The sequence below is a fragment of the Pseudopodoces humilis genome, chromosome 17 (genome assembly GCF_049639895.1).
Source record: "Pseudopodoces humilis isolate 2021_Gansu_Grassland_sample_001 chromosome 17, ASM4963989v1, whole genome shotgun sequence".
In the NCBI taxonomy this organism is placed as follows: domain Eukaryota; kingdom Metazoa; phylum Chordata; class Aves; order Passeriformes; family Paridae; genus Pseudopodoces; species Pseudopodoces humilis.
The window spans coordinates 4,511,186-4,539,124 of NC_142216.1; the positions used below are offsets into that span (position 1 = coordinate 4,511,186).

Below are 27,939 nucleotides of genomic sequence, written 5' to 3' on the forward strand. Positions count from 1 at the left end.
ATTTCACTCTGGAGTCACAGAGATTTTGTGGTGATAATCAGCTGCCAGAGGCAGTGGAAAGGGAACAATTACTGGAGCTTCAGCAGCGCATGCACGGGGCTCAGAGACGCCTGAACAGGGCCCGTGAGCCATGGCCTGAACAGGGCCCGTGAGCCATGGCCTGAACAGGGCCCGTGAGCCATGGCCTGAACAGGGTCTGTGAACCATGGCCTGAACAGGGTCTGTGAGCCACGGCCTGAACAGGGTCTGTGAGCCACGGCCTGAACAGGGTCTGTGAGCCACGGCCTGAACAGGGTCTGTGAGCCATGGCCTGAACTGGGCCCATGAGCCATGGCCTGAACAGGGTCTGTGAGCCACGGCCTGAACACGGTCTGTGAGCCACGGCCTGAACAGGGTCTGTGAGCCACGGCCTGAACAGGGTCTGTGAGCCACGGCCTGAACAGGGTCTGTGAGCCACGGCCTGAACAGGGCCTGTGAGCTGTGCCTGTGGCGTTTCTATAGCACCAGCCCTGCCTCCCTCTGCCTTGCAGGAGCACTGCTTCTACCACGGGGTCGTGCGCGGCTGGGAGCGCTCCAGCGTCACCCTCAGCACCTGCGGGGGGCTGCGGTGAGTGCCTGGAGATGGGGATGTGGGAATGTCCCTGGGAATGCCCTTGGGAATGCGCCTGCCCAGGTGCTGCCACCCGAGCTCTGCCCCCAGCAGCCTGGCTGCCCTCTTTCTCTCTGAGTGCTCTCAAAGGCCACCCAGCCTGGGCATAAAAAGGGGCGTGTTGGGGAAAATCCAGGAATTGGGGTATCATTAGTAGCCATGGCCTCCTAACCAGCTCCAGGATCCTTTCCCTGTGTGCTGCCAGTGTGGACTGGTGCAATGACCGAGTTTCACTTGAGTCTGCTGCAGCAAGACTCCTGTCAGTGGCTCTGGGCTGCAGCTGTCACAGGCAGGGACAGGATTCACCACGTCCCAGCCCAGCGCTCTACACTTGTAAAGAAACCTTCTCCCAGCCTTTCACAGCTGGCAATTCTCTGTGTGTTTTGGGGCAAAATCTTCAAGTCTGAGCTCCCTCCTGGGTTGTCAGCCCTTCTCTCTGCTTTCTCCCTGGGTGGTGTCAGGGCTGTGTGTGTGAAACCTTTGCTTTGGGAGTAATGGAGACTTTGGCTGAAAAAGGGGGTCTGTATCCTCAGCCAGGAATAAATGCAGCAGTTTGTTGTGACCAAGGAGCTGCATTCATTTACACCAGCTCAGAGTTTGTTTCCAAAACATCACACAGGCTTTATTGACATTAGTGGTCATGGGCTCGGGAGCCCAGCTGGAAGCTGTGCTGATGGGACTGGCTCCAGCCAGGAAATAGCCTCTGCCAAAGCAAACCTGAGACATCCTAGTGAGTGTAGCACAGGCCAAAGGGCCTGGTGAGATAAACAGGACAGTGCAGACACCTGTGGCTTGCAATAAATACTCCAAATGCAAAAGCAGTGGCAGGTGTGCCGTGCTTCTGTCAGCCTGTGTTTTCCTAGGCTCTGCTTTCCAGCTCCAGAGAGACAGAGATGCTCAGTGTGCCTGTGCAGGAACTTCCTGCATCCCTGAGCTGTCAGTGTCTGCTGGCAACTCCTTGGTGTCTTTTTCTAACTGCTGGGGAGGCACAGGAGCTGAGCACACGTGGCTCTTCTCACTCTGAGCCTGCACAGCGTGGGTGGTGCCCATGAAGCCATACATCTTCTAGAGGGCATCACACACAGATTTCCAGCTCTCCTGGCTGTAAGATGCTCATTGAGAAAACTAGAACCATCTGGCTATGTGCATGACCCAGAGGGAGCTCCACTTTTCCTGCTGACAAAGAGAGTCTTTGCATTTTTCAGGTTAATTCTGTTAAAGGCAAATTTCTTCTATTGATAGGAAAGCTTCCACTGCCCCTAAAGAAAAAAACTGTAAGTTAAACTTCTCATGTTGCAGCACATGCTCCAATAGCCTCTCAGTGTCTGAGGCCCACTGAATGGATTTTAATATATGGAAGCTCAGGGATTTCCCCCTCTGAACTCAAAATATTCCCATCCTTTTTATTAATGAGCTGACTGGCCTGGTAAGGATAAGTGTCTTTCCAGAGTCAGATGGGAACTCAGGAGCAGCAGAAGGATTTGTCTCGAGTTGCTGTGATAGTAATTAACTTCTCCTTTTATCGCTTCCCGTTTCAACAGAGGACTTATCGTATTGAACAGCAATTCCAGTTATGTCTTGGAGCCAGCTCCCGACAGCCCAAACCAGCACCTGATTTACAGGGTGGACAACCTGAGGCTGCAGAGAGGAGCCTGTGGCTACCAGGGCACTGGGGATGCAGCTGAAGATTGGCTCAGGGACTTCACAGCTGGGATGAAATCACCAGGCCAGAGGGTGAGCAGAGCTCAGCCCGAGTCCATGCATGATGCTCCAAATATCACACCTGTTCCCAGCCCTGCTGTTCCCTAGGAGCATAGCTGAGAAAGTGAAATGAAGAACATTCAGCAGGGTTTGCAACAAGCTGGTTGTGAAATAGTGGCTCCAGCAGGGAAATAAATGAGTGTTGGGGGCTGCAGTGGGCTGTAGCTGTTCCTACACCCGATACAGGAACAAAAGGTGGGCTGAGGCTTGTGGACACCTGCTGTAGCTGTACTGACCTTGGTTGCCCTAAATGAATCACATTTGGAGGTCCCTGGGTATGATGGGGTGGGGTGAATGGCCAGTGAGAAACAAACTGGGAAAAATGACCTCTACACATATTTTGTGAAGAGTTTCTTGGGGAATACTGGGGAAGTAACCCAATAACCCAGTGTTGCTGCTGCTGCAGGTAAAACGGGAGACTCTGCAGGCTACGAAGTACGTGGAGCTCCTGCTCGTGGCTGATTATGCGGAGGTAAGAAATGGGATTTTTATACCCACAGAGCACTGGGCACAGAACATACCCTGGGGCAGTGAGGGCTGCTGGGGCTCAGCAAGTTTTCTCTTGCAATCCCAATGGTTCTCAGTAGACAGGGAGAGATGTCTTGGTCACTTTTGTCCTGGCAGCCACCACTGGCCCAGAAACAGATGCAGATTTGGATGAGGCCTGAGGGTCAGCTCTGGTCTCCCAGGGTAGCAATGGCCAGTCCTAGTTATGGCTGGGAGAGTCTGCCTTCAGAATAGAGAAATTTGGGGGTTTCCAGGAGTGATGTGCTTCTCACTGCAGTACACTTAATCTCTAGAGAAGATAATCATGATTATGCTCTGCTCTGAGCTGCTAGCAGATATATAAATAGACATTTTTAAGGCTCCAGATCACAGAACAGGTCTGGCAGAAGCCGAGTGAAGTCAGCAATCCCTCCCCCATCCCCAGCCTGGACGGCAGGGCAGACACACTGACAGTGCAAACCACACAGTGTTTTACTGATTGTTTAATCTCCAGCGCAGACGGGAGCCAGCCTGGTCCTATCCATAATTTACAATTTGAAACTCCAGTAGGGAAAACCACACAGTGCTCTGGGCTATAATTTATTCTGAACAAAGCTAAAGAGGCAGAACTTATTTTGGTTTCTCTATTAGGCAGCAGGACACCAGGGAAGCTGAGAAAACACATAATACCCAGGAAGTGCCATATGTTGTTCACCATTTGATCAGACAAACTGGGACAGTCTCATGGTGTTGTGCTAGCTGCCTGCTCTTTGCTGTGTCCCTCATCAGAAGAAAAGTTCAAGGTTTTGTCATCTGTTAAACAAATATCTGAACATTTTGACCCTTTAACTCTTTGAACCAAACAGTTTGCTAAAATTAACTCATTAATTGCCAGGTGGTTTAAATAGGCAAATTGGTTGGATAAGTGAGATGTGATGAGAGGCCCAGCAGCCTTGACCTCAGACATGAAGTCCTGTTACCACACGTTTTACCTGGCATGTTTGCCAGTTCTTTGTCAGCCCCTGGCTCTGGGGGCACTGGTAAGTTTAGGTTGCTGCGCTGTGCCACCACTTGAGTAGCATCACTGCCACAGGGTGCTAGGGATGAATTCTGAATATACATGTACAGGTGAGTTTAAAGTCAAATGTGCAGTGCAGGAGACTTGGCTTCATAGTTACCTTCTTATTTCCAGAATAACGTGGCTTGTTTTAACACATTTCAGCTCTTTGTAGTTGCCTTTGTGCTGCCTGATGTATTCATTTTGTTCAGTTTCAGAAACATCGCTTCAGCATTGAAGCAACAAGGAACAAATTAGTGGAGGCTGCTAATTACGTAGATAAGGTGAGATTGAGTGTGTGTGAAAGGAGGAAAGCAAGGCCCAGATCATGAAATATGAGATTTAATTGGGTCAGAAGAAGGCTGGATTTTTGGGAGAGAGAATAATATTTTGGCAGTTCTTCCCAGTGACTTAGGGGGAACATCTGCCAAACAATTATCTTGTTCCAAATCCAGGACAGGGTGGGGGGATCTCCATTCCTTACCTTGGAGCAACATGAGCATCTTGTGTTTTGCTGCACCTCTGTAAAAACTGTTGCCTAAGTAAAGCTTTTTGAAAAGGGACTGAAGTATTCACTTGAAATGGTAGAAAACCTGGGAAGTAGAGCTGGAAGGAGCCTTCAGAAGTCATCTGTGCAGTGGTATCTAGTGCTGCTGAAGTAAAACTTCCTTGCTTTTCAGATCTACTCCCTTTCTGCTCCCCTTAAACTCCTTCCACCCTCCCTTCACCCCACTACCCATGAATGCTCCTCCTGTTTGTACTTGACATGGGCAGAAGATTATTTCCTTACACTTTTGAAGAATTTTGACATACTGGAAGATGAAATATGATGTCAATCTCCAGTCTTTGTTTCTTCAGATTATGTCTTTGCCATTCATTAAAAAATGAAAGTTCAATGTCTCTTTTTCAGTCAAGTTCAGATTTTTGGGTGGTTGCACATTTCTGTCTGCAGAGCTTAGCCCTAAGCTGAAATGCATTTCCAGAGGCAGCATCTTCTCTGAACATGTGGATCTCTGGTAGCAATTAGCAGTATATATTCAAGATTTAAAACACAGTAAAATAACTTTGTGGTGCTCATTTTATCATCTTTCTTTTCCATATCTTAGTTTTACAGGGCCTTGAATATCCGGATTGCCTTGGTGGGGCTGGAGATCTGGAATTACGGGGATAAATGTGATGTAACAGAGAATCCCTACTCCACCCTAAAGTCCTTTCTGGCCTGGAGTAGCAAAGAGAGGCTGCACAGAAAACATGATAATGCCCAATTAGTCACGTAAGCTCCTTTCTCCTGTTTCGGACAAGCAGGTTGAGTTGGGTGGGAAATCAGTTTGTACCACGATACCCTTCCAGGACACAAAGTGGCTTTGTGGGAAGAGCTCATTCCTAACCCATCCCCCTGACACACAGAGCCCCAGTACTGGGAGCCAGCTGATGATGGCCTGTGACCGATGGGCCACTGATCTCACCAGGGCCAGTAGCCTGGCCAGCAGTGCAGGTGGCGTTGGAAGAACAATTAGCAGCAGCTCTCAGATCTCCTTACCTCTTCCATGGAAATTCATCCACCAGGATGAGTCAGAGGACCTGTAGGGTTGAAATGCCTTTTCCACAGCCTTTTCCCTTGGTTTCTTTGGTTGGGTTTTTTTCCCCTTTAACATTACTGTATTTTCTCTCCATCTGGTCATGTCCTGAGAACAATTTCCAGGGCTCCCATTTCAAAGATGCTGTCAGGGTGGTGCAGAATTCCTGCTCAGAGGCAGGAGCAGAGCATGGCTGCACCTCAGAGGTGTTACCTACTACTCTCTCAAGTCCCTATATCCCCAAGCTGGCAAATATCAGGCTTATGGTAAATTAAGTATTCACAAACAGTACTCAGCTAAGGATCCAGAAATAGTATTTTCTGTGCTTGTTGCAAAGCTCAGCAGGAGCAGTTTTTGGAACCAAACCATTATGAAAAATAGGATTGTCTGGCTGGCCTATAAAACAGAGTAGCAGTCCAAGATAAACAGACCTCAAGGCTTTGTAGTTCTGCTATGATGTCCTGCACTGGAAGACACTACAAAGACAATGTGTCCCCCTGACACTGTGTAAGGAGCACTGCAGGGTGAATTTCTCTGCCTGCCTCCTCCAGTACCTCAGTGCCATTTCATGCTCTTTCTGGGTTGATTTTAGGGGTGTGCCCTTCAAAGGTACCACAGTAGGCTTGGCTCCCGTGATGGCCATGTGCTCTGATTTCCAGTCAGGAGGAGTAAACATGGTAAGTAATTGCCAATACCCAATCTAAAGCTTCTTGCCAGCAGTGAATACATAGGACAGATGCCTCCTAAAGCCCAGGGAGAAAATATGTCCTGTGAAGTTCTCCATTCACCTGCTTTTAGGCAGGAATACCTTCAGTAGATATTTTCTGCATGTACAAATGAGAAGTTCCCCTCACCCCACTGACCCAGAGGTGCACAGGACAGGCACAGGTAAAATGCTGACGTGCCTCTTTGACCTTGCACAGGACCACTCTGATAATGCCATTGGTGTTGCCGCTACCATTGCCCACGAGATGGGACACAATTTTGGCATGAATCATGATTCTGCTGGCTGCTGTACCACACCAGCAGCAGATGGGGGCTGCATCATGGCTTCTGCAACTGGGTGAGTTCAACGTGCATGGGCTCAGGGAGGAATGCAAAGCACTTTGTTACAAGAGTCTTGGTGGAGTAAGAACTAGGAATGTAGAGTGAAGATGGGTTTGTTTCTGCCTGCTGGAGTCAGTGTTTATAGACAAAAAATTGCTGGACAAACCCTGGGCCATGGAGCAGTAGCAATTTGCTAACTCCCAAGGAACAGATTCCTGTCTGAGACTGGCCTTTGGTAATGGCAGCATTTAAAACTGGAGCTCTGAACTGTCTGGCAAAAAAGAAAATTTTTGTGTTCCCTTTTCTTAAGAATACTCCTTGGTTCTGAGAGCCTGTGTTTAACAGGAAAGAAGTCTTTGAGAGAAAGGGGAAGCAAGAGTAGATCTAGAAGCTCATAGGAATTCCAACTTTGATTTTGGATGAGGAAACATAAAGATTACTACAATTCAGTCACGAAACATGCCAGAAGGACCCTTACACTTAAAGCTACATTCACCATTTCCTCAAGCCTTCCTCTGTTTAAACAGATTTTATTTTATTTTTTTTTTCATAGGCATCTTCTTTCATGTGCATCATTTCCTCCAAAACTATTTGGGTGAGAAGTGAAAGCACAGTAGCACGCAAAGTAGAGCACACAAAATCCCATCCATACACATGCACAGCCACACATGGAGTGCACAGGCATTGTAGCAACAGAAATTAATAATTGATGTCACAAAAAATATTCACATTCTTCAAAATGAGATGGTAGATAGGAAAAATTAAAGATTATTTTTAGCAGTTAGGCTCACAGGAAGTTATTCACAGGCCGAGTGCTGGAGTCTCAGGCTTGTTCAAGCAGGAATAAGCTACAGCTCCAGTACTGAGGAGGAGAGGACAGCCATGCTTATCAGCAATAACAGTCAAATGTAACTCAACATATTTTGGTTCTATAAAGTTTCTTTTGTAAGGCAATTATATTATTAAGCCATCTTGCAGTGCAGTCTCACCTTGTCTTCAAGTGTAATGCAGGCACAGGAAATCAATCTGCTTTAGCACAACTCCAAGAATTTCATGGAGAGACCTGTGTCCTTTGGCACTTGCCAGGATTTGCATGTGCTCCTTTTCGCTTCTCTAAAGCACTATCCAGACCTGTCTTCATGTTTTTCCATCCTCTCTGTATTCAGGCACCCATTCCCCAAGGTGTTCAACCAGTGCAACAAACAGGAGCTGGAGAAGTACCTGCAGTCTGGTGGAGGGATGTGTCTCTCCAATATGCCAGACACCAAAAGAATGTATGGTGGCGGGAAATGTGGAAATGGCTACTTGGAAGAAGGGGAGGAGTGTGACTGTGGAGAGGTGGAGGTAACAATTGTTCAGATGCAACCATTTGGGGTTTAGTGGGACACAGTGTTTTTATTATGTATTTTGCAAATATGGTTATGTGATCTGTAATCAGCTTTTCTTTGTGCAGGAGACAAAAATATCTTCCCTGTATGTAAATGTAAATCAAGGTTCTAAAATATGACATCTGACTTCACAGTATGTAGTACAATCCACCCCAGAAATCAGGGATGGAGTGGTCCAGGGCTGAACAGAGGTGATCAAAACTTTGTTTAAAAAGGAGATGAGAAAATGATTTTAGGTCACAGATTCACAGATTCATTTAAATTGGAAAGGACCTCCAAGACCATCAAGTCCAACCTGTGACCCAACAAGATTGAACGCCACATCCAGTCATTTCATGAATATCTCCAGGGTCAGTGACTTCACTGCCTCCCTGGGCAGCCCATCCCAATGCTTAACAGCCCTTTCAGTGGAAAAATCCTTCCAGATGTTCCACTTTCTTATATAAATTCACTTTACCTATGGCTCTGCTTGTTAAGGATGGGGCTTCTCTCAGCAAATCCACTCTGCATCTCACTTCTGCAAATGCATCCTTTGCCTCAGAGAAACAGAAATTAATAATTAATAACAATTAATAAAATTAATAATAATTAATAAAAGAGAAGAGGGAGCTGGAGCCAGCAGCCCAGACTCCCAGATGTGATAAGCACAGCAGCTGTATCCCATCAGCCCATCAGAGGCTGGCTGTGCAGTGCTGGCATTCAGCTTGTGCTGTGTGCCACAAGAGAATGTGGGAGGGAGGATGTTACTTTGTGTGTGAGAACACGTCAGTGCCAGCCTCAGATCTGCCCTGTGAGCTCTGCTGCATCTCACTGTCTTCCAGGACTGCAGGAACCCCTGCTGTGACCCCAGGACCTGCTCCCTGAAACCTGGTGCTCAATGTGCCCATGGCAGCTGCTGCCATCAGTGCAAGGTGGGATCTCTGGGTTTCCCTAAGAGGAAAGGAAATAACAGGGGAGCAAGTGTGAGGCTGAAAACTGGAGGGGAAAGGGGAGAAAACACAGCCAAGTGTGGAGTTTGAGTTCTCATCTGGTTTGATTTTTCTTTAGGTGCAACAGCTATAAGTGTAATCAGACTAGTGGGGTCCTTTCTTCTGGCTGATTAAATTTACTCCTATGATATTTTAAGATGAGCTGTGAATGCTGCTGGAGTGAAGTCACACTGCCTCTCTTAAACACTGAGGGATAAATCAGAGCTGATATTTCTCTCATTGGCTCTAGAAGAAATCTAGACAGAGCTCCTGGAGCAAACATTTCCTCCAGGGATTAGGCTGGATGCTGTGTTTGGTCTTTTCTGGGGTGCAATTGAAGTCCTTCAGGTGTTTGCTGAAGAACTGTTGGCAAATAGTATCATTTTAAATCTCAGCTTTCCTTACACTGACTGGTTAAAATGTGTTTCTGGTTTTGGAGCCAAAGATCTCAAATTTGACTACAAGTTAACTCAAAAACGAACACAGGCAAACATTTCTCTTAAGCTCATCTTTCTGTTTGCACATTGACTGCATGCTCTTACTGACCTATCCCAAGCATGGGGAAAACTATTTCCAGAAATCCACCTGGACTCACTTGGAGCAACCTCCCAAATGCAACTTTGCCAGATGTGAATGCCCTTTGTTCTCCATGTGTGTGGTGGACAAGAGAAGAAAGAACTGAGTAAACTCATGAGCAAGGGAGACATAAGTTATACATCAGGAAAATGTCTCCAGCAGAAATGATAGGCCAACACAGAATCAAACTTCCCAGGGAGGTTTTGAGAACAGATTACACAAACATCTGTCAGAAATGATTCAGGTAAATTGGATCCTACTCTAGGGTAGAGTGAGATGGATCAGTGTCCCCATGAGATCTGACAGTGTTCAGTGTTCTGTTCTGTGCATGATCTCATTGCTGCCTGGGGAAGGGATCCAGTCTTTAATTTTATTCTACACAGTTCACCCAGCTAATGAAGTCCCTGAGGCACGAGTCACTGCTGATCTCAAAAAACCTTAGACAAGGAGGACAAAGTGACACATGCAAGGTTCTGCCTTATCTACAGACATGAAACCACAGAGGAGCCAAGAGATAATTCTGGGTTTTCCCACTGCCTCTTTTCAGCTGATGTCTCCAGGAACTCCCTGCAGGAAGAGATCAGGACTCTGTGACCTCCCAGAATATTGCACTGGCGAGTCCCCATTCTGCCCCCTCAACTCTTACCAGATCGATGGGGCTCCCTGTGACGGAGGAAAGGCCTATTGCTACAGTGGCATGTGCCTCACCTACAGGGACCAGTGTGTGCAGCTCTGGGGGCCTGGTAAGGACACTGCCTGCAGCAAAATGTGCTGTCCTTTGAGCCAGCAAATGTTCTACTCCTGCTGCTCCTCACCCTGCTGTTCCTCACCCTGTGCAAGGCAGGAGTACCTTCCATCCCTGCTGTCAGTAGCAGAGTCTGAGGAGCCTTTTCTCCTGCCTTACTCACGTGGAGGAGACAGCAAAAAATTTCCTATGCTCCAACCATTCTAGAAAAAGGAGAAGTGAGTGGTTGCCATGGGGTGAGATGAAGCAGCCACTTGAGTCTCTTCCATGCAGGAGCACAGCCAGCACCAGATGCCTGCTTTGAGAAGGTCAATGCTGCTGGAGACATCTACGGGAACTGTGGGAAAGACATCTACGGGAATTACAGGAAGTGTGAGATGAGGTACAGAGTGGCAGCCCAGAGTTGCTCACTGGAGAAGACGTTTTTATATGTTGCAAAATTATGGGCCAGGAGATGAAAGTGATCCATGCATTGGTTCACTCCCTCCCTCTGCCTCCTGAGAAAGCAGCTGCATCCTTGTGGGACTTGCAGCCCTTAAAGCTGAAGCTTTCAGTTCACCATTTTCAAACATCTAGTTGGTATTCTTCCAAATCAACAGAAGAGGGGGGATTTTTTTTTAATCTCTAAGATAAATGTGACTTTCTAACTGAGACAAAAAAATTCTTAGTCTTACTTCTGATTTTGTTGAGGTTGGCCATCCATGGGGACATCCCTCATCCATGGGGACTGTGGGGTGGTACCATCACTATCCATCAGACACTGTTGCTTGGGATAATTCATGGGAGGTGCCTGCTCATTTAACAATGACTCAGCACTGCTGCTTTAATTTACATTTAGAGCTCATGTCTGCAAAGCATTCAGCAAGCCAGGCATAACCACTTTAACCTTTTTTTTGAAATCAGAGATGCTAAATGCGGGAAGATCCAGTGCCAGAGCTCTGCTTTCAAGCCCCTGCAGCCCAATGCAGTGCCCATAGACACCACTGTGAACACTCAGCGGTGCCGGGGGACACACGTGTACAGATCCGACAGTGAAGAGAAGGAGATGCTGGACCCTGGCTTGGTGTTGACAGGAACAAAGTGTGGGAGCCATCATGTAGGTACAGTTCTGCCTAGAGTGGCTTGGGGGAGGTTCAGAGTATCACTTTTCCAGCCAGAATGTGCTTTGTGGTTATCAAGCTATTAATCTTTTATGTCTAATGCTTTTCTAGGAGATTTCTGTATTTTTTTGAAAAATAATTCCTTAGAGGCTTTGGAGAAGTGATGGAAGGACACACCCCAAAGGCTTTATGTCTTTGCCAGATGAAGTTCAAGGCCAGTGCTAAATCTGGGATTTGCTAGTTGGTTGAAGTTGTCTCACTTAAAGATGAGACACAGCTGGAAACCAAGACATGTGAGAGCTCCTACAGGGACTTGCCACATGGACATGGCCAAGCTGATGCCAGCTGAGCTCCCACTTCTCTCTGATTCACATTGACTGGGATTTAGGGTAGTGATTAACTGTTTGCTTGGGAACCAGGTTAACTTCATTTCCTGTTCTGCCCAGGGAATTAATTAGTTGTATTTCCAAGGTGTCTGGGACCTACAAGTCACAAAATAGCACGAGGCAGTGACATGGTAGACAGCTCAGAGAGCTAACTCTGAGTTTTTTGGGTGCTTTTTGTGCAGGTTTGCTTCGAGGGGCGCTGCCAGAACACGTCCATCATCTTTGATTCTGAGAGCTGTAGCAAGAAGTGCCACGGGCATGGAGTAAGTGTCTTCTTTTTCATCTCCATTCCAGACTGAAGCAGGATGGGCATCCATTCTTCTGTGGCTGCTTGTTCAGCTCAGTTCTGATACCTTCCTTAGGTTTGCTCTGGACTTTGGCTTCTTGGCTATCAATTTGCATATTTATTTCCTGTTTGATGCATTTTCTGGTCCATGAATGTCCCTTTGACACAGGATTTAAGGAGGTCTGTTGCAGGGATATGAATTGCAATAAATGAAAAACAAGGAGTAATCTTAAAGAAAAATATCCTGGGCTGAGTTTAGGTTGAGTAAAAAGTATCAGACTTACTAAAGAAAAAAACATAGCAAAAAGTAATATTTAGGGCAGTTTATCCCAAATTGCTTTGGGATAAAGCCCCCAGGGGATGGAAAAAAAAGACAAATACCAATGGGCCAAGCTCTTAAGCCTAAAAAATAATAAATCTTAATTTGATGAAAGGGAAAAATCATGTCCTTCAGTTTAGAGATAAGAGAAAGGCATTTCTAAATGCTCCTTTTCTGCTGAATTCGGGTTATTGGCACTTCAGCTGAAGAACCCTTGTATTTTGGAGAAAGGGAGAATTTTTGAGGAAATTAAAGGCACTTCCACTCCCTGAAGAAAAGAATTTCCAGGCACTCAGCTCCCACTGGAGCCTCTCCTGTAGTGTTTAATTCAGCAAGGGCTTAATTTGTTTTCACCTGCAGGTTTCTTAGTAGCTTCCACTTGAATCTCTGAATCTCCCCACTCCAGGTGTGCAACAACAACAAGAACTGCCACTGCAACCCAGGGTGGGCCCCCCCATTCTGCAACAAGGAGGGGACAGGAGGAAGCTTGGACAGTGGTCCTCCTCTGCCTGAAGGTGAGAGGGACCAGCTCTGCTATGGGGCCACTTCAGAAAGATTTGAGTTGGTTGCCAGCAGAGAGTTTTCCTTTTAAAAAACTTCTCCTTTCTTGCCCTCAGGCTCTTCAGCGGTTGTGATAGCTCTGGCAATCCTGGCTCCCATTCTCCTTCTCAAAGGAATCTTGTTTTTATTCTATTATCTGAAATGCTGGAGTAAATTTTCCATCTGTTCTCTGAAGAAAACACCTCAATTCAGGTAAGTTGTCAGTGTCAGTAGCCTTGTCTGTTTGGCCCCCCTCCTGCCAGGACAGAAGGGACATTGCAAGTGCTGTGAGGAATGTCACTAAATTGATTTGTTACAGTCACTATTGGCTTCTCATTTTTCACTCCAGTGAAGACAAAGTAGTAAATACAGGAAAATAAAGGAGGAAACATATCTAGACATTAACACTCTTTTCTTTCTCTCATTGTCAGTGACACCTCTGGAACTGGGCATGCAAACCCTGCCTTCAAGCTGAGAACCCCCCAGCAGCAGAGGAAGGTAGGGGCAGGGGCAGCTTCCACCTGCAGCGCAGAGAGGCAGCTGCCCCAAGGTGTGGGATGTGGTTTCCCCCACGCTGGAGTTAGGGAGTGGTTTTATCAAAGGATGGGAAAAGAGATTGACATCACACATGGCTGAAACTCAGTGCAAGCTGAGTGTAGCACCTGTTCCTAGTGATTTCCTCAAATCCCTGGCTGGGATTTGGCCAGGCCTGTGTGGCTGCTTGTCTCTCCTGATGGATCCTCTATTGTCACATCCTCCATCTCAAAACTGGAGAAATGGCAAACCCTGGGTTTGTTTGCAAGTGTCACACTGATGCCTGGATTATCTGTTCTCTTGATTTCCATTTCGGCCTTATGATCCCAAGTTGTCCCAGCCCATCTAATCAACACCAACCAGACATACACAACACATCCTGGTGTTTCAGGCAATATTTTCTACTCTGTCTCAGACCTCACAGAGATCCTCAGAAGTGTCGCAGCGAGTATAAAGGGTGGTTTGAAGTGGAAATACATGAGGATTTGTGTCTTCTCTGCACAGGTGATTGGCTTCCCTGAAATCCCACCCAAACCTCCTTCTCATCAAGCTCCAGGGCTCCAGATGAACAGACAGCAGCCACCCACCTTCTCTGGCAGCCACAGCTGCAGTGTGGGGCAGCCCATGGGACCGGTGCAGCCGGCACTTCCAAGGGACATTCCCAGGAGGACACCCCCAAGCAGGCCAGCACCTCCTGCTCCCAAACCTCCAACCTCTCAGGTATGGAGTCCTGCTGCTGTCCTGTGGATGCTGTTTAGTGGGAGGTTTGTTCTGGTGAAGCCTCTCGCCCAAGGGGAACTGTTAGTCTTGATCCAGACTGGCCCCATCTGATGTGAGCTTCCTCTCCATGAGGTTATTTTGAGGGTTAAAATGAAAGATTTATTTCTTTCCCTGGCAGCTCTGTTCTAAACTTACTATGGACCTCACATTCTTATTGGGAAGATGGTAAATCACTCAGACTGACTTAAACCCATTTTGCAAAATAGTATTATTATATTGGGTCCCTCAAAGAACAAAGGGCCCAGTTACAGCAGGAGGCTGGCTCCAAGGCAGTCTCTCTGTGAAGGACATGGAGGAAAACAAACACTGTGAAGGAAAATCTTAGCGAATGTTTCTAGCTCCATTGTTCCTGTGAACAGCCAGCACTTCAGCAGGAAAGAAAACTAAAACAAAAGCAGGAAGCTGAGTGTTGTTAATAAGGAATAGGTATCCTTCCCAGCTGCTTGTTGACAAGTTCCCCTTGATCTCCTTTTTGTTCCTTCCCCATCCAGTCTCTTTATCTCAGTCAGCCTTATGAGATGGAACACTTTTCATAGGATTTCCAGGAGAAGCCTTGCTGTTTCTGGGTTAGTGGAGAGCCATGAGTTGGGGAAGACACAGGGGAAATAATTCATGTCACTTTTTGCTAGTTGCAGTGTCCTTCCTAGATGTTTGCAGCATCTGCCAGATTTGCTCTCTTGCTATTCCTATAGGAGCTCTTCAGACTCGGCAGTCAGTGGAATTTAGTCTGCCTTGTCCTTCCTGGAGTCACAGGGCAAGATCCTTGGAGAGCAATACATCCCCAAGCCATCAAGCATTGCATTTATGTATAGTCTGACGAGGCTGCAGGGGTTTTGGGTGCCCTCCAGGTCGTGAGTGCAGCTGTGTTTGTTCATTCAACACCTGTAAGGCAGCAGCTTAGCACAGAGCCTGAGCAATAACAGGCAATTGGCTCTTGTGGGGGTAACTTCTCCCCATGGGACATGCTTTCCACTGAAATTCGTTAGATGAATGGAAAATACAATGCTCTGAGCATCCTATTAGGGACAGCTGTGTGAACAAGCAAATAATAGCTGCTTGTGGGTCTGTGTGTGTTTGTATGGGCACAAGAGCATGCACATACATAGTGTTTACAGGTATTGTATAGGCAAACAAACAGTGAATGTATGTGTGTGGAACTTGCTTCCAGCCATGAAGTGCATCAGTTAATGTGGCTAATTAAAAAGGTTCTAGAACACAGATCACCTATTACTTCCAAAAGTTAAGGCTTAAATTCAAAACTCTTTCTTCCGTAGGATATTTCAAGGCCCCGGCCACCACAGAGAGCTCTGCCAGCAAATCCCATCCCATCCCGATCCAGAGGCTGGCAGGGGAGCAGCCCAGCTGTCCCACTGCCTCCTGGGCACTCCAGAGCCCCAGCACGCCTCCAGCCTGAGGCAGAGGTAGGCACTGAGAGGGTGGTGGGAAGCACCACTCACCCCTGGGCTCTGAAATGCTCTGAAGGGAATATCAGCCTGCAAAACACCTTCGTGCACAGCCCAGGTGGGTGGAGACAGAGAGGCTGTGGGTTGGTCACCTTTGTTGCAGGGGGTCTCTATTTTTACTTGTTTCATATTAAGAATTTATTGAGTTGAGCAAAACAGTGAATTCAGTCCTCCCATGTCCCTGAACACTTCCTCAGGCATTTATGTGAGTGGGGCAGAGCAATGGGGTCAAGGGCTGTGGGACCCAGAAGTGTTAGTGAGGAGCAGCAAAACATGAAGATTCACACAAGTCTTGAAGATCCCAGTAAAGAACAAAAATTCTTTCCAGCTTCTCTAGCTGTGGCTAAGGAGATGCTTTCTCTGCAGGGAGTGTTTCAAAAAATCATCCTGGATACAGGCATTTAATAAGGGACTTCTAGGCACTGTGTTCAGTGGGCTCTTTACCACAAAACATCTCCACACAGCACAGTTACGTTGTCTCCAGCCTGCAATATACTGGAGGCCAGCTGTGGAAAATGGAGAAAACTGCAGAACTTCCTTGTGGGAGAGTTCCTGTGTGAAGCATTGGGTTGTGAATGCAGACAGGCTAACATCAGCTCCAGGAGAGGGTGAGGATGGCACCTGTTCTTCCCTCAGTGCTCACTCCTTTTCCCCTTTTTCCATCTCACCCAGAATGCTGGTGCCTGGACAGCTGGAGCACTGAACAACTTGAAAATGGGACAGCCAGGCTCCCGTGGGCATTCCTGAAGCAGCCTATTCCTGGCTGGCTCTGGTCTTCACAGGGCACTGGATGGCCTTCATCGCCCAAAACCACACTCACACCTTCACTGCCAGGACAGTGTCTCAGTTTCTCTCCTCCTGCCCCACCCCTGTTTCTTCTGTTTTCACCAGGCTGCAGTCAGGCATGGCAGGGCTGCCCCAGGTACACGCCAGGCTCAGCTGGACCCTCTCTGCCTTTTCCACGTAGGGATGACTTGTTTATACGGTATTTAAATATTGTTGTGCAATATCCAGTGCAGGGATGGGGTGATGGGGTTTTCACATGTTTTTAATCAGTTATTTAAGTGTTACCAGGGAGAACAAGCTGTGAGTGCAGGTGCTGGCCCCGATGGGCTTTCATGTGAGCCCTGTTGGCTTCCTCAGCCCCCCCATGCAGCTGCAGGAGCATATTGGTGCTATACAGAACCCACTGCCTCTGGGGAGAGCACAAGGCAGCTGGTGATAACATTCTTCAGTTTATTCTGTTTACAGGGGGTGGCAAGTGGGGCCCCAACAGGGAGCCAACTGTGGAAATATAATTTGTGGAGCCACTGTGGGTTTTGATCAGCTTTAGCAGAGGGGATTGCTTTCCCCACATAACCCTCTTCAGTGTTGCAACCCTTCTGTCCTCCAGCACTTGCTTGTCTTCCCTTGGTGCTGTAAATCCCAAAAGCAGCCCCAGCATGGCCCATGAGCTCCAATCCATGGCATTGGGACACACTCAAGGTACGACAGGGTAGCTCTGGCCCAGATCCAGAGCAAAAGGCCAGCAGGAAGCTCAGCAGAAGGCAGTGCTGAGACCCCTCTGCAGCGTGCGATACCGTGAGCAGATTGTTTTGCATGTGTCTCCTCAGGCTTTGGTCTGTGCTGAGTTGTAACTCAGCTGTCTGCTCCCCAAAGTAGTGAGAAACCTACCTGAAGAATGGCCAGGTTGGGAAACAGCCAAAATATTAACACAACACATGGTGCTTTTGTAGGGCAGCTCTCTTCCTCCAGGCTTTTTCTCCAGGCCATGGATGGAGAGAGCTGTCTGTGTGCACTTTAAGCAGCTGATGGTTCTGACCCTGAGGACCCTCCCTTATGAATTTAGTTTTTTCTTCTCCTAATAGTTTGGCTTTTGTATGTGGTTTTTTTTGGGTTTTTTTTATTTCCTCAGGATTTTAAAAATAAGATCTTTTGTTATGCCAGATTTTTTTTCTTGAAATTATTTCCTAGGAGAACACAGGGAAATCTGGAGCTGTGGTTACAACAGTCCTCTTGTGTCTCATTTATTATAGACAAATCCTCAAAGAGCATGACTGCTGCTCCACATGTGAGAAACTGTATTATTGGCATAAAGAAAATGAGTCTTGTTAGCTGGTTCTCTTTCCCTAAGATCTGCTCATTAAAGAAATCCCAGATAAACCCTAAAAACTCATTAAATCTGTAGTTATATGTAGAAGTGTATCTGTAGGATGACTTAAGTCACATTAGTTTTCACAACTTTACTACCTCTTTCTCCACAAGGAAACAGTTCACATGGTGTGTCTTGAAATTCACACAGATTATTCCTTACAAATTTTAAACCTTCTTACTTTCTATGTGCCTGGAAAACAAACCAATCTAAAAAACTTCTTTCTGAAATGAGGGAGGGCAAGGAAAAGACAACAGCTTTCTAATCTTTGTCTTTTTCCATAGTTGGGGTATATTACATATAAAGATGTGTATTAAAACAACCCCCAAACTTGTTGTTTCTTGGTATGTAATGGCAGGTTTGGCTGCTCACAGTGCAGGGCTGTACATACACTGTAATTGTTGATTCAACCACAAGAACTTTATCTCATATCTGAGCCTGCACTGAGGGCAGCAGCACTTCTTCTCCAACCCCTGATCTTCAGCAAATGGCCACTAAAAGTCACTAAAATTATTTTCACTGCATTTCATGTGAGCATGGGATCAAGGTCTCAAAAAATGCCCCATGACACACAGTGCTCAGAGAACAACTGGACATGCCCAAACTCTAATAGAAAATTTTATTCCTGGAATATCACCAAAATCTCCAAAATGTAATTTTAAGTAAGTCCTTTTAAATTTTCAGATGTGTGCAAGTTGAGTGAATGAGACCAGGGGAACTGTAGGAGGAGTAAAAGATGGTAAAACCTGATTTTTTTTGAAAGATAATATTACTTAGGAGAACTTATAACAAAATACATCTCACTTTCTCCTGTCCAGATGTTAATGGTTTACAATAATGCTCTCTATGCATCTATGCAAATACTTGAAGAATGCAACTCATTGTGCCTTTTGCCTAGTTTTAATAAAATTTGTTGGTTGTCATTAACAAATACTCTTTCACTGTGTATTATTTCATTACCTCAGTTCAAATCTTCATTTTCTACATGGTATTTCTCCAAGGATGGCAGGATTGCTTTAAAGAAATGCACTTCTAGAGTGAAGAAAGATGAGTCCCATTTACAGCCATTTTCTAAAATAAAATGCACAAAGCACCACACTGATTAGGATGCCAAAACCAAAGCTGGAGTGAGTGACTTGGATTATTTTCTGCCACCAAAGGAGGTCGCTGCTGTTTTACTCTGCTCCAGATGCTTTTTGTTGCTCTCAGCTGTCTCAGCCTCATCATCCTTTAGGGCTACACCAGTAAGATGAAGTAATGAAAAACTTTCAGATCCACCTGAAACTATGTTGTTGGTTTTTTTTAAAAAAAACCCTGTATTTCCCTTCCCACATTCCAAAAAGATAGCACTGAAATGTTATTAAAATAGATTGCACTGTCCTCTCTCCCAAAGCCTCACATTGTATTTGCTCAGTGATGCTCACACCCAGATATAATCAGGTGAGCATTTCAGAGGACAGCGGGACACCTCTTAGGGCTCAAAGAATTTGGGGGATTTTGCAAGGTCAAGGTATTTCCTGAGGGAAAAATACTTAACATTTACAGCCACTTGGTCTTTCAGACTGGAAAAATTGTCACGAGAAATCTTGGAGACAGTGGTAGAATTTCTCTTGACACGGGGTTTGCCCTGCCAGAGCTCCCCAACCTGAGCAGGAATTGCCCTTCCTCAGGTGGGGTCTGGGTCAGGCCCTGCAACTTCACCAAGGCCTAGGTACCAGAGCAGCTGGTAACAAACCTCCCATAAAAATAATTAACACTGCTCCAGGGAAACTCCTGCAGTCACAAAAAAACAAAAGCTGGAAAAGATCTCTCTGTAAAAATACTCCATGGCTCGAGTCCTGCCACTGAGCCTGAGTGAGCAGCTAAAATTCACCATATTTTGCCCATATTAAGGTCCCCTTATTTGCAGAGCAAGTGATTAAACATGGATGAGCCGAGTCTGAATAGCACCGTTCAGTCCTTGTCTCCCACCTCCTCTTGAGACGCTGGTGTGTATTTTAGAGTTCATGCAAGTGTCTAGAAAGGAAACAAAAAAAGACAAAAACCACTGATCAATGATCCATCCAGGCCTGGAAACAAAGACATCAGTGGCCACCCGGGGGAAGGAGTGAAGGGTAAACATCAGCCCTGCCAAGAATAAGAGATAGGAAGGGGCCTCAGAGAGGAGCTTTGTTCCAGCACTATCGTATTTCTAGAGGATTTTTGTTTCCAGTGGCTGCATGTATTAGGGTGCAGAGAGGATTAAGCACACCCTTTGCTGCCACACCATGACAGAGATCCCGTCCAAAAGCCTGGAGAAAGATTTGACTTCGGAAAAGACACTGTTAATTTTATCTTCTGCTTTTCCTTTTTAAAATTTTCCCCTGGCACCTGGAATACTGACATCACCGACATCACCCACCCAACCTCCAGTCCCTTGAGTGTAAATCCCTAATGTAGAGCATGAATACTTTGGGTTTATCCTCTGGGGCGATGCTGGAGTTGTCCACCTCTATCAGGATGTTCTTGTCATCTCTGGTGACCGGCGCTGGCTGCTCATTCTGAAGGACTTGGGGTAAATTCCCTAAACTGACATCCATGTCTTTGAAAGCATGGAGTAAAAACACCCCCAAAATGATGGTGAGGAAGCCACAGACTGTGCCAATGATGTCAACCACTGTCATGGTGACCCACTCCTTAAAGAGGATGATGGAAGTGGCGATGACAATGGTGGTGAACAGCACGTAGTAGATGGGGAACACCAAAGAGGTGTTGAAAATGTCTAGAGATTTGTTGAGGTAGTTGATCTGTGTGGTGATGGATGCCACCAGCGTGATGACCAGGATCCAGGTCAGTGGGTGCTGCAGCACAGGCTGGCCAGCAAAGAAGCCCTTGATGGCAATTCCCAAGCCCTTGACTGAGGACACGGAGAAGGCGCCGATAACGGAGCAGATGGTGAGGTAGACGAGGATGTTGCTCTGGCCATAACGGGGGGCGAGGTAGAAGATCAGGAGGAAGCAGAGAGCCAGGAGGATCGCAGCATAAGCCAGGAAACCTGCAGGAGGGAGAGAAGAAGTCAAAACTCCAGCAGTGGGCATGGGGAGAGGTTTGCACTGCCCAGCCCCCAGAGGGAAAACACAGCTGGCTGCATACCCGGCTCCTTCAGCTTGGAAGTCATTTCCTCCAGAGTGGTGACCGCCTCGTCCTCTGGGGCGTGTATGACCATCACAGTGCTGCCCACCAGGCTCAGCAGGCAGCCCAGCTTTCCCAGCAGGTTGAGCCGTTCTCCAAGCAAGTATGAGGACAGAATGGCACTGCACGGGACAGAAAAACATCAGCCAGTGCTTTGCACTCCTTTAAAGAAGGAGCAGCAGCTCTAAGAAACTTAAGAATGTTTCCATGTGATACAAGGATGCAATTTTGGTGTAAATTAGTTGGATTCCAGTGGGTTAACACACAATCACATGGCATCTATCACAGCTGAACCTGGAGGGGTGCAGGTGTGACCTGTAGATCACAGCTCTTGTGTCAGCAAGGTGCAAAAATGCTGAATGTTTTAGCACATCCTCAGAAATATTTTCTCAGGGTCAGAAGAATCATTCAGGAGCTGCTGAGCATTATGAAGCTTTTAGTAATCAAGAAAATGACTTCAAGGGCCAGTGTAACAGAGAAAAAACCTGAACCTAACAACAAAAAAGCTATGTTAATTTTAATTAAATCTTCAGCACTATTAAGCCTCAGAGAAACTCTGAAAGTACTGGGGATACAGATATATCTGCAAAAATATCTAGTTGTCCAAAAATAATCTGGGGAAAGACACCAGAGCAGTCCTAACTCTCAGTTTGCTTATGCATTTCATAATACAGTCTTTCTATAAAACCTTAAGTAGCCAGAGCCATGTATTTTGGTAGGAATCTCCTATTTAGAAAAAACAAAACTATAAAACAGGGTTTCAGCCCTTTTGAGAACAGCCAGAAGAATAAAACCCTACAACATGAGAGGACCCTAAAAGCTTATAAAATAAAAGGCAGGTGAAAGGCAGTTTGAAAACAAGCTCGGTATTTTTGACCCTTTTGAATTTTTAGTACTCTTGATTACAAAAACAAAACAAAACCAACCAAACAAACATTAAAGCCCCACCAATCCTAAGTGGTTAAAGAGCTGGAATAAGGAATGAAGTAATGCAGATATTTGCAATAATTTAACCTGCAGTGTTTGTGGCTGCTCTCCATATCCAGCATTTCCAGAAGGGCAAGCTACTTAGTTCAGTGGTTCCCAAATGATCCCCCAAAAGGACAACTTTTAAGGCATTTTTTAGAAAACACTGAGACTTTTTTTCCCTTTGGACAGAATAAATCATATTAGTATCCCTTCATGTCTATTTTCACAAGTCAAACAGACAGAAAAGAAAAAATAAAAGTCAAATTGCAAATTATAGACACAAAAATCACCTTATGAGCACGCTCAGAGCCCCCAGAGGTGTGACAATAGTTGCAGGAGCAAAGGCATAGGCAGCGAAGTTGGCAGCTTCCCCTCCACCCACTAAACAAACACAAGAAAAATAAATACCAGTGAGTTACAGAGCACCTTCTGCATTTTCTCTTGGGGGTTTGCAAACCAGCAAGATGTCACTTGGAGCGTGGGTTTTATGCTGGGGGTTTCATCCTGCTGCTAAACAGGGGCAGACAGTGGGTGAAAATCGATTTCAAATGAAAAGAGGCATCCCTGGAGAAGGGAACCCCTCCATGGGAAGGGCTGGGGGTGCCAGGGCTCAGCCAGGTCAGGGCTGACCCACCTGGGCTCATGAACCCCCCAGCCCAGCCAGGCTGTGTGGGGTTAAGGGAGGGGGCTGCTTGTCCCCTCCACCCCATGTCCCTGGGGCTGAGGGGTCCCTCTCTGGCTGGGCTGTCCCTGTCCCTGAGCAGTGAGGCTGTGCTGGCTCACAGTGAGGGCACAGCGAGGTGGGGGCACCTTGAGCTGCAGCTGCCACGGTGAGAGCCAGAAAAGAGGGCTCTGAAACACCCTGTAATAAAATCTGCTGCTCCTTGTGCAGATTCGAGCCAATTTTAGGAGATACTCTAAACACTGGAGCAGGAAATGAAGGTTTTAAGTCTTGTTTTAAGGGAAAGCAAGTTTTTTTCAAGGAAAGAGGTAACACCTCTTTGTTATCTCCCTGTGCTGCAGTATGTGTGCTCATTCCTGGAGCCCCCAGGCACTCAGGGGAGGCTGTTTGCCCTATGCCTGGTACACAGGCAGACTGCTAGCTGCCCTATTTAAACCTGGCTTTTCACGCTTTTGATCGGGTAAAACTGAGCTAGCAGGTCCTGCCAGTCCTGCCGGAGGATGGAGAGGGAGATCCTGTGTGGATGACTGCCTCTCCTCTCCCTGAGGAACCACTGCTGAGGATGGGGGAACTGGACAGAAAACAGGCTTCAGGCATGATACTCAGCTTGTTCCACACCTCATTCACAGGGACAGGCCCTGGAAAAGCTGCAAACCCAGGGAAACAGCTCCTACTTACTGGTTAACAAGCCAGCCCACCAGAGCCAGTCCTTTAGGTAGCCGTGGCCTCCATCTCCTGGGGAAAAAAAGCACATGCAGGAGTTAACAATCATATTCTTCAGAGCAAGAGATGAGAATGCCCCTTTGGAGAGGGATAAATTGCAAGGGGAAGAGTGTGACAAAAGAACAGGGAAGAATGGACTGTGTTGGGAGCTAATCCAATACTGGTCCTAAGCCACAGGCTGTTGGACATAAGGAGCTTGAGTCTGCTGACATGGTGAGCCCTGATTTTGCTGGGTCAGGGAGAGACCATGTTTTTTGATAAATCTGACCTGGCTGGGGCTGTCAGTAGCAGCAGTGTTTGGCTTGCCTTGGAGGAAAGTGATGTGCTCACATAGCAGGGGTGACACACAGGGACTGAGAGATTACAGGGTGAGCTAGGACAAGGGTCAATGAAATGTTGAACAGGAAGACTTCAGGATACTTTTGCTAAAGTTCAGCCTCTTCTGGTTCCTCAAGAACTCCATAAATGCTAAAGTTCAAATGTTATGCTTTGATATTCCTTAGAAATTGCTGGTTTATTTGTTTTAGGGTCTTTTTGCTTGGTTGGGGTTTTCCCAAGAACTCTTTTTGTCAGTTGCAATTTTCTGTCATTAATCTCTAATTCCTTTCAGAATGTTAAACATTCTGAAGCATAGGGAGGGGTTTGCTCTTGTTTTACTCACTTGGCTCTGCTGTGGGAAGAGCTCATGGAAGGAAGGAGAGAGACATATCTACAGCTGAAGCAATACTGACATTTCATTGTGCAAATATAACGTCAAAAAGCAAACCCCAAATCTGTGTTCAGCAGCTGCATGTGGCCAGCTGAGTGACAGAGGATGGAGATGGAGCTGGGACTGCCCAGTGGCTCAGCTGCTGTTGGTAGCTTTGCTGGCTGTCTCTGGACAGTCACTTCATCTTCCCATGCTTCTGTGTCCCATATGGGCACAGAGCAAAATGGGGATGGTACATCCTCTGTAAGATTATTTAAAAACTGTTCCTAGGCCAGAAGTGGGAAGCAGCAGTATTTTAATTATCATTGCTCTGTTTTGCAGTTATGCAAGTAGGTCAGCTGCCAGGTAGGACCTACCCTGCTGCTGGAGCATGTTTGCAATGCTGATGGGATGTGTCCGATTCCACAGCGCAATTCTGCTCTAGGCAGCACTGCTCCACCACTGCCCATCCTCACCCTGAGAGCCTGGTGCTAGAGGAAAGTTATCTGCAGGTTGTTGTGCAACACAGCTCCAAAGGATCCCTTCTGAAGCCACAGGGCTCCCACAGAGCCGGCCTGTCCTGCTCACACACGGTTCCTGTAATGCCATCCAAGCACACAGAGCTGCATCCCTGTCTCGGTGACCTCCTGGCAAAGCTGCTGGTGCTTCACTGAGAGCAGGAGTGGGGTCAGGGGCAGTGCTCTGCTCCGGGCTGGGGCAGGCTTTCTGCAAAGGGACCCACTTCAAAGAGCTTTTAGCACATTCCTGAGTGATGGGCATGCATTGTTCTGCTGTGGGGGCAGGTCTGATCTCACAGGACAATCACTTGCAATTCGTGGTGCCAGGCAGGGGAATGCAGCTTTTAGCTGAACTCTTCCAGTGCAGGTCTCTGTAAATTAGCTCCTTTCCAATGCCAAGAGTGTAAATTAGCTCCTTTCCAATACAGAGGCTGTAAATTAGCTCCTCAGCTCCCACGTAGCACTGCTGTCTGGGTCTCACCCGCAAAGATGCATCCACAAAAGCTCCTATTTATATTGCTGATGGAAGACTGACTGTACCCAGAGGTGTTCCCTTGCCTCAGGAGTACTGAAATTTGGACTGTGTGTGCAGTCCTAGGAAGAGGTGGTCCCTCCCTCTCCTGCCCGGTAAGCCTTACCTGCCCTGGTGCCTCCCTTCTCCACCAGCCGTAGCAATCCCTTTTTCTTGAGGATGACGCTGCTCCCGATGAGGAAGCTGGAGAAGACAGCCAAGCCCAGGCCAATGTAGAATCCATAATTGTTTTCCAGCTGAGTTATCCAGGAATTACCTGAAGTCCCATTGTCCTGGACACGGTCAGCTGGGACAGCACTGCTGATCACTTGGCACACCACCCGGTGGGAAAGGCACGAAAGAGTGATCAGAGAGCCTTGGAGATAAAACAGCAAATCACTTACATGACTATCAACACTGTCCCTACTCCCCTGGGCTCATCCAGGTGTCCCCCTGCACTGCCACTCGTGCTGCCCAAAGGTCTCCAAAGCTCAGGACACCTCTTTACTCTCATGTGGAAATGGCAGGGTGTTGTCTGACAGATTTATGGCCTGCAGTTCAGGCATCTCTTTGACACTGAATGAGTCTACATACCAAGCTGGCAGGCCACAAGGACCTCCAAAAAGTGATTTGAATTTCCAAATATATATGCCAGAGTATCTCCACCAAACTGCAAAGTGATGGGGTTGAACTAGGCTTTATCAACACTTAACCTTTTTGATCCAAAGGCTTTGGTGCTTTCCAGCCAACTAATCCTCACACCTGCCAGCTCATCAGCAGTTGTAACTTCGGGTTTAATGTGGAGTGATGCCAACACTTTGCAACTGTGCATCTGTTCCTGCTCTGTGTGCTGAGCTGTGTCATAAGACAACATCAGATTCATCCTGGACAATTCATTTCCTCTACTCTTTAATGGTTTTATTCTCTTTGCAGAGTGCCTGAGTGCCCCCAAAGCAAAGCCAGTCCTGCCAGTGTGGAAGGACTGAGAGCAGGCTCAGTGTCTGCTGTTAACACCAAAAGCTCTACAGCCCTGTGGCTCTGGCCAAGGTGTGTTGCTGCGTGGGGGTGGGAAAATTGCAGAGTTTCTTCCTCCCCTGGCACTCCTACCACACCCAGCACATCTTTCCATCGCAATCTTTACTCCAAGTGTAGTAAAAGCGGTGTGACTGTGACCATGAGGTACAGAGCAGCCAGGTGGAGTACAAAAGTCTCTTTGTAGTGAAAGACTTCAGGTTTGTTGTTTTTTTTTTTTTTTGCCTGGACTCACATAGGAATTATAGAGCAAGTATTTATGTCTCTGCAGGCAGGAGTACAGAATGGCTCCCAGCAGTGTCAGGAGCCTGGGCATGGGCCCCACATTTTTCCTGAACCAGAAGCCTGGCTTAGATCTTAAGCAGCTGCAACCCTGGCCCCAGCACACACAGCTGAGGTTTTGGATCTGAACTGGCTATAAACGTTTTTCTAAAGGAAAAAATACCAGTGACTTTCTAGATGACTTTCCAAGGGTTCCCTAATATTTTTCTTTTTTTTTTCTACTAGAAAAACATTCTTGATCGTGGAAATATTCCCTTGGGTATAAGGGGGTGGAACTTGCCTCCTCGGCTGGGTGAAAATCTCCACAAGGTACTACCGGGCACAAACATAAAGCAGCGGGATGGTGTGACTACTGACCGGATCAAGGGATCCTTAAAGGAAAAAAACCCAGCTCCTGGTTTCTCTGTGCACTCGAGGGCTGGCAGAGCGTGGTGCCGGCTGCTCAAGTGTCCCTATTCCTACACGGACTTCAAAAAAAAGGAAAAGAACCCCCAGAGCCAGGAAAGAACCCAAAGAAGAGCAGTGACAGAGGACAGCCCCAAAGCCGGGGGGATGAGGCCGAGGGGTGCGGCGGGATCAGCCCCGCGGTCCGGGCCGGAGCGGCCGCGCCATCCCGGACCTGGCCCGGTCCTGTCCTGCCCTGTCCTGGGCCGGTCCCGGTCCTGTCCTGCCCCGTCCTGGGCCGGTCCCGGTCCTGTCCTGCCCTGTCCTGGGCCGATCCAGGCCCGGCCCTCTCCTGTCCTGGCCCTGGCCCTGGCCCGGTCCCGGTCCCAGTCCTGGCCCGGTCCCATGTCCCGGGCTGCACCCACCGTTGCCGCAGCTGCTGTTGGTCTCCAGCGGCTCCATCGCCCTCGCTCTCCGGCCCTCAGCACATCCCGGGCCGAGGGCAGGGCCGGGCACACCTGAGCCCGCCCCGCTCCTCCCCGGGCCTGCCCCTCGCTGGGCTGGGAGCGCTGGCAATGCCCTGCCGAGCTTTGCACCGTCCCCTGGGCCAGCCCCCGCATCCCCAGCCCTTGTCCCCATCCTCCCAGTCCTTGTCACCCTCCTCCCAGTCCTTGTCCCCATCCTCCCAGCCCTCGTCCCCGTGCCCGTCCCCGCCTGCCCGGTCGCTGCCATCTCCGGGGGTTCTACCCCTTCGCACAGAGCCAGGACCAGGCTCTGCCGCAGGGGTTTTTCCTCTGGAGGGTGTTTTCGTGCTGCAGAGGCTGGAGGAGGAGCTGGGGCAGCAGGAGGGTGGCTCAGAGGTGTGTGAGCCCAGGTGCGGGGTTAGGGGAGCCTGCTGTGCACAGAGGGGCTGTGCGAAGCCAGGGGCTGAACACAGGTGTGGCGGAAATAGAAATTAAAGGTAAACGAGAGAAATGTTAGTGGCAATGTCAGCTTAGTTGCTGGACTTGGGCTTGGAGGTATTTTTCAGCCTTTTGGACTGAACAATATATGAAGGATATAAAGTACTTAGGGAGCATCCAAAGGAGGACCACGAAGATTGTGAAGGGTCTGGAGCAGAAGCCACGTGAAGAGCAACTGGGGTCACTTGGTTTGTTCAGACTGG

General features: G+C 47.6%; 2 protein-coding genes across 2 annotated transcripts in view; one reads left to right on the forward strand and one right to left on the reverse strand.

Annotated features, from left to right (window-relative positions):
* The window catches only part of ADAM19 (ADAM metallopeptidase domain 19), a 33,835-nt gene extending 14,065 nt beyond the window's left edge, over positions 1 to 19,770 (forward strand). Inside the window, exons 5-23 of the mRNA XM_088063737.1 lie at positions 531 to 607; positions 2,191 to 2,383; positions 2,817 to 2,882; positions 4,166 to 4,237; positions 5,060 to 5,226; positions 6,123 to 6,207; positions 6,454 to 6,593; positions 7,744 to 7,921; positions 8,787 to 8,876; positions 10,057 to 10,252; positions 10,528 to 10,636; positions 11,158 to 11,350; positions 11,923 to 12,003; positions 12,752 to 12,860; positions 12,963 to 13,098; positions 13,317 to 13,383; positions 13,924 to 14,139; positions 15,474 to 15,620; positions 16,335 to 19,770. Coding sequence (XP_087919863.1) covers positions 531 to 607; positions 2,191 to 2,383; positions 2,817 to 2,882; positions 4,166 to 4,237; positions 5,060 to 5,226; positions 6,123 to 6,207; positions 6,454 to 6,593; positions 7,744 to 7,921; positions 8,787 to 8,876; positions 10,057 to 10,252; positions 10,528 to 10,636; positions 11,158 to 11,350; positions 11,923 to 12,003; positions 12,752 to 12,860; positions 12,963 to 13,098; positions 13,317 to 13,383; positions 13,924 to 14,139; positions 15,474 to 15,620; positions 16,335 to 16,409 — 2,397 coding nt within the window. The 3' untranslated portion in view covers positions 16,410 to 19,770. The remainder of the gene's footprint in view (positions 1 to 530; positions 608 to 2,190; positions 2,384 to 2,816; positions 2,883 to 4,165; positions 4,238 to 5,059; positions 5,227 to 6,122; positions 6,208 to 6,453; positions 6,594 to 7,743; positions 7,922 to 8,786; positions 8,877 to 10,056; positions 10,253 to 10,527; positions 10,637 to 11,157; positions 11,351 to 11,922; positions 12,004 to 12,751; positions 12,861 to 12,962; positions 13,099 to 13,316; positions 13,384 to 13,923; positions 14,140 to 15,473; positions 15,621 to 16,334) is intronic.
* NIPAL4 (NIPA like domain containing 4) lies at positions 19,696 to 27,321 on the reverse strand. Its single transcript, XM_088063442.1, has 7 exons — positions 27,200 to 27,321; positions 25,204 to 25,452; positions 23,315 to 23,371; positions 22,245 to 22,335; positions 20,947 to 21,107; positions 20,265 to 20,848; positions 19,696 to 19,830 (listed from the first exon to the last, which is right to left on the reverse strand). The coding sequence occupies exons 1-7, from the start codon at positions 27,234 to 27,236 to the stop codon at positions 19,819 to 19,821; spliced, it is 1,191 nt and encodes a 396-aa protein (XP_087919568.1). The 5' UTR covers positions 27,237 to 27,321; the 3' UTR covers positions 19,696 to 19,818.
* Positions 27,322 to 27,939: the final 618 nt, after the last annotated feature.

Coding starts and splice junctions, on each gene's coding strand:
- NIPAL4 (XM_088063442.1), bottom strand. CDS start 27,236: ATGGAGCCGCTGGAGACCAACAGCAGCTGCGGCAACG. Junction 25,453..27,199: donor CAACAGCAGCTGCGGCAACG/GTGGGTGCAGCC, acceptor TTTATCTCCAAG/GCTCTCTGATCACTCTTTCG. Junction 22,336..23,314: donor GTGGGCTGGCTTGTTAACCA/GTAAGTAGGAGC, acceptor GTGTTTGTTTAG/TGGGTGGAGGGGAAGCTGCC.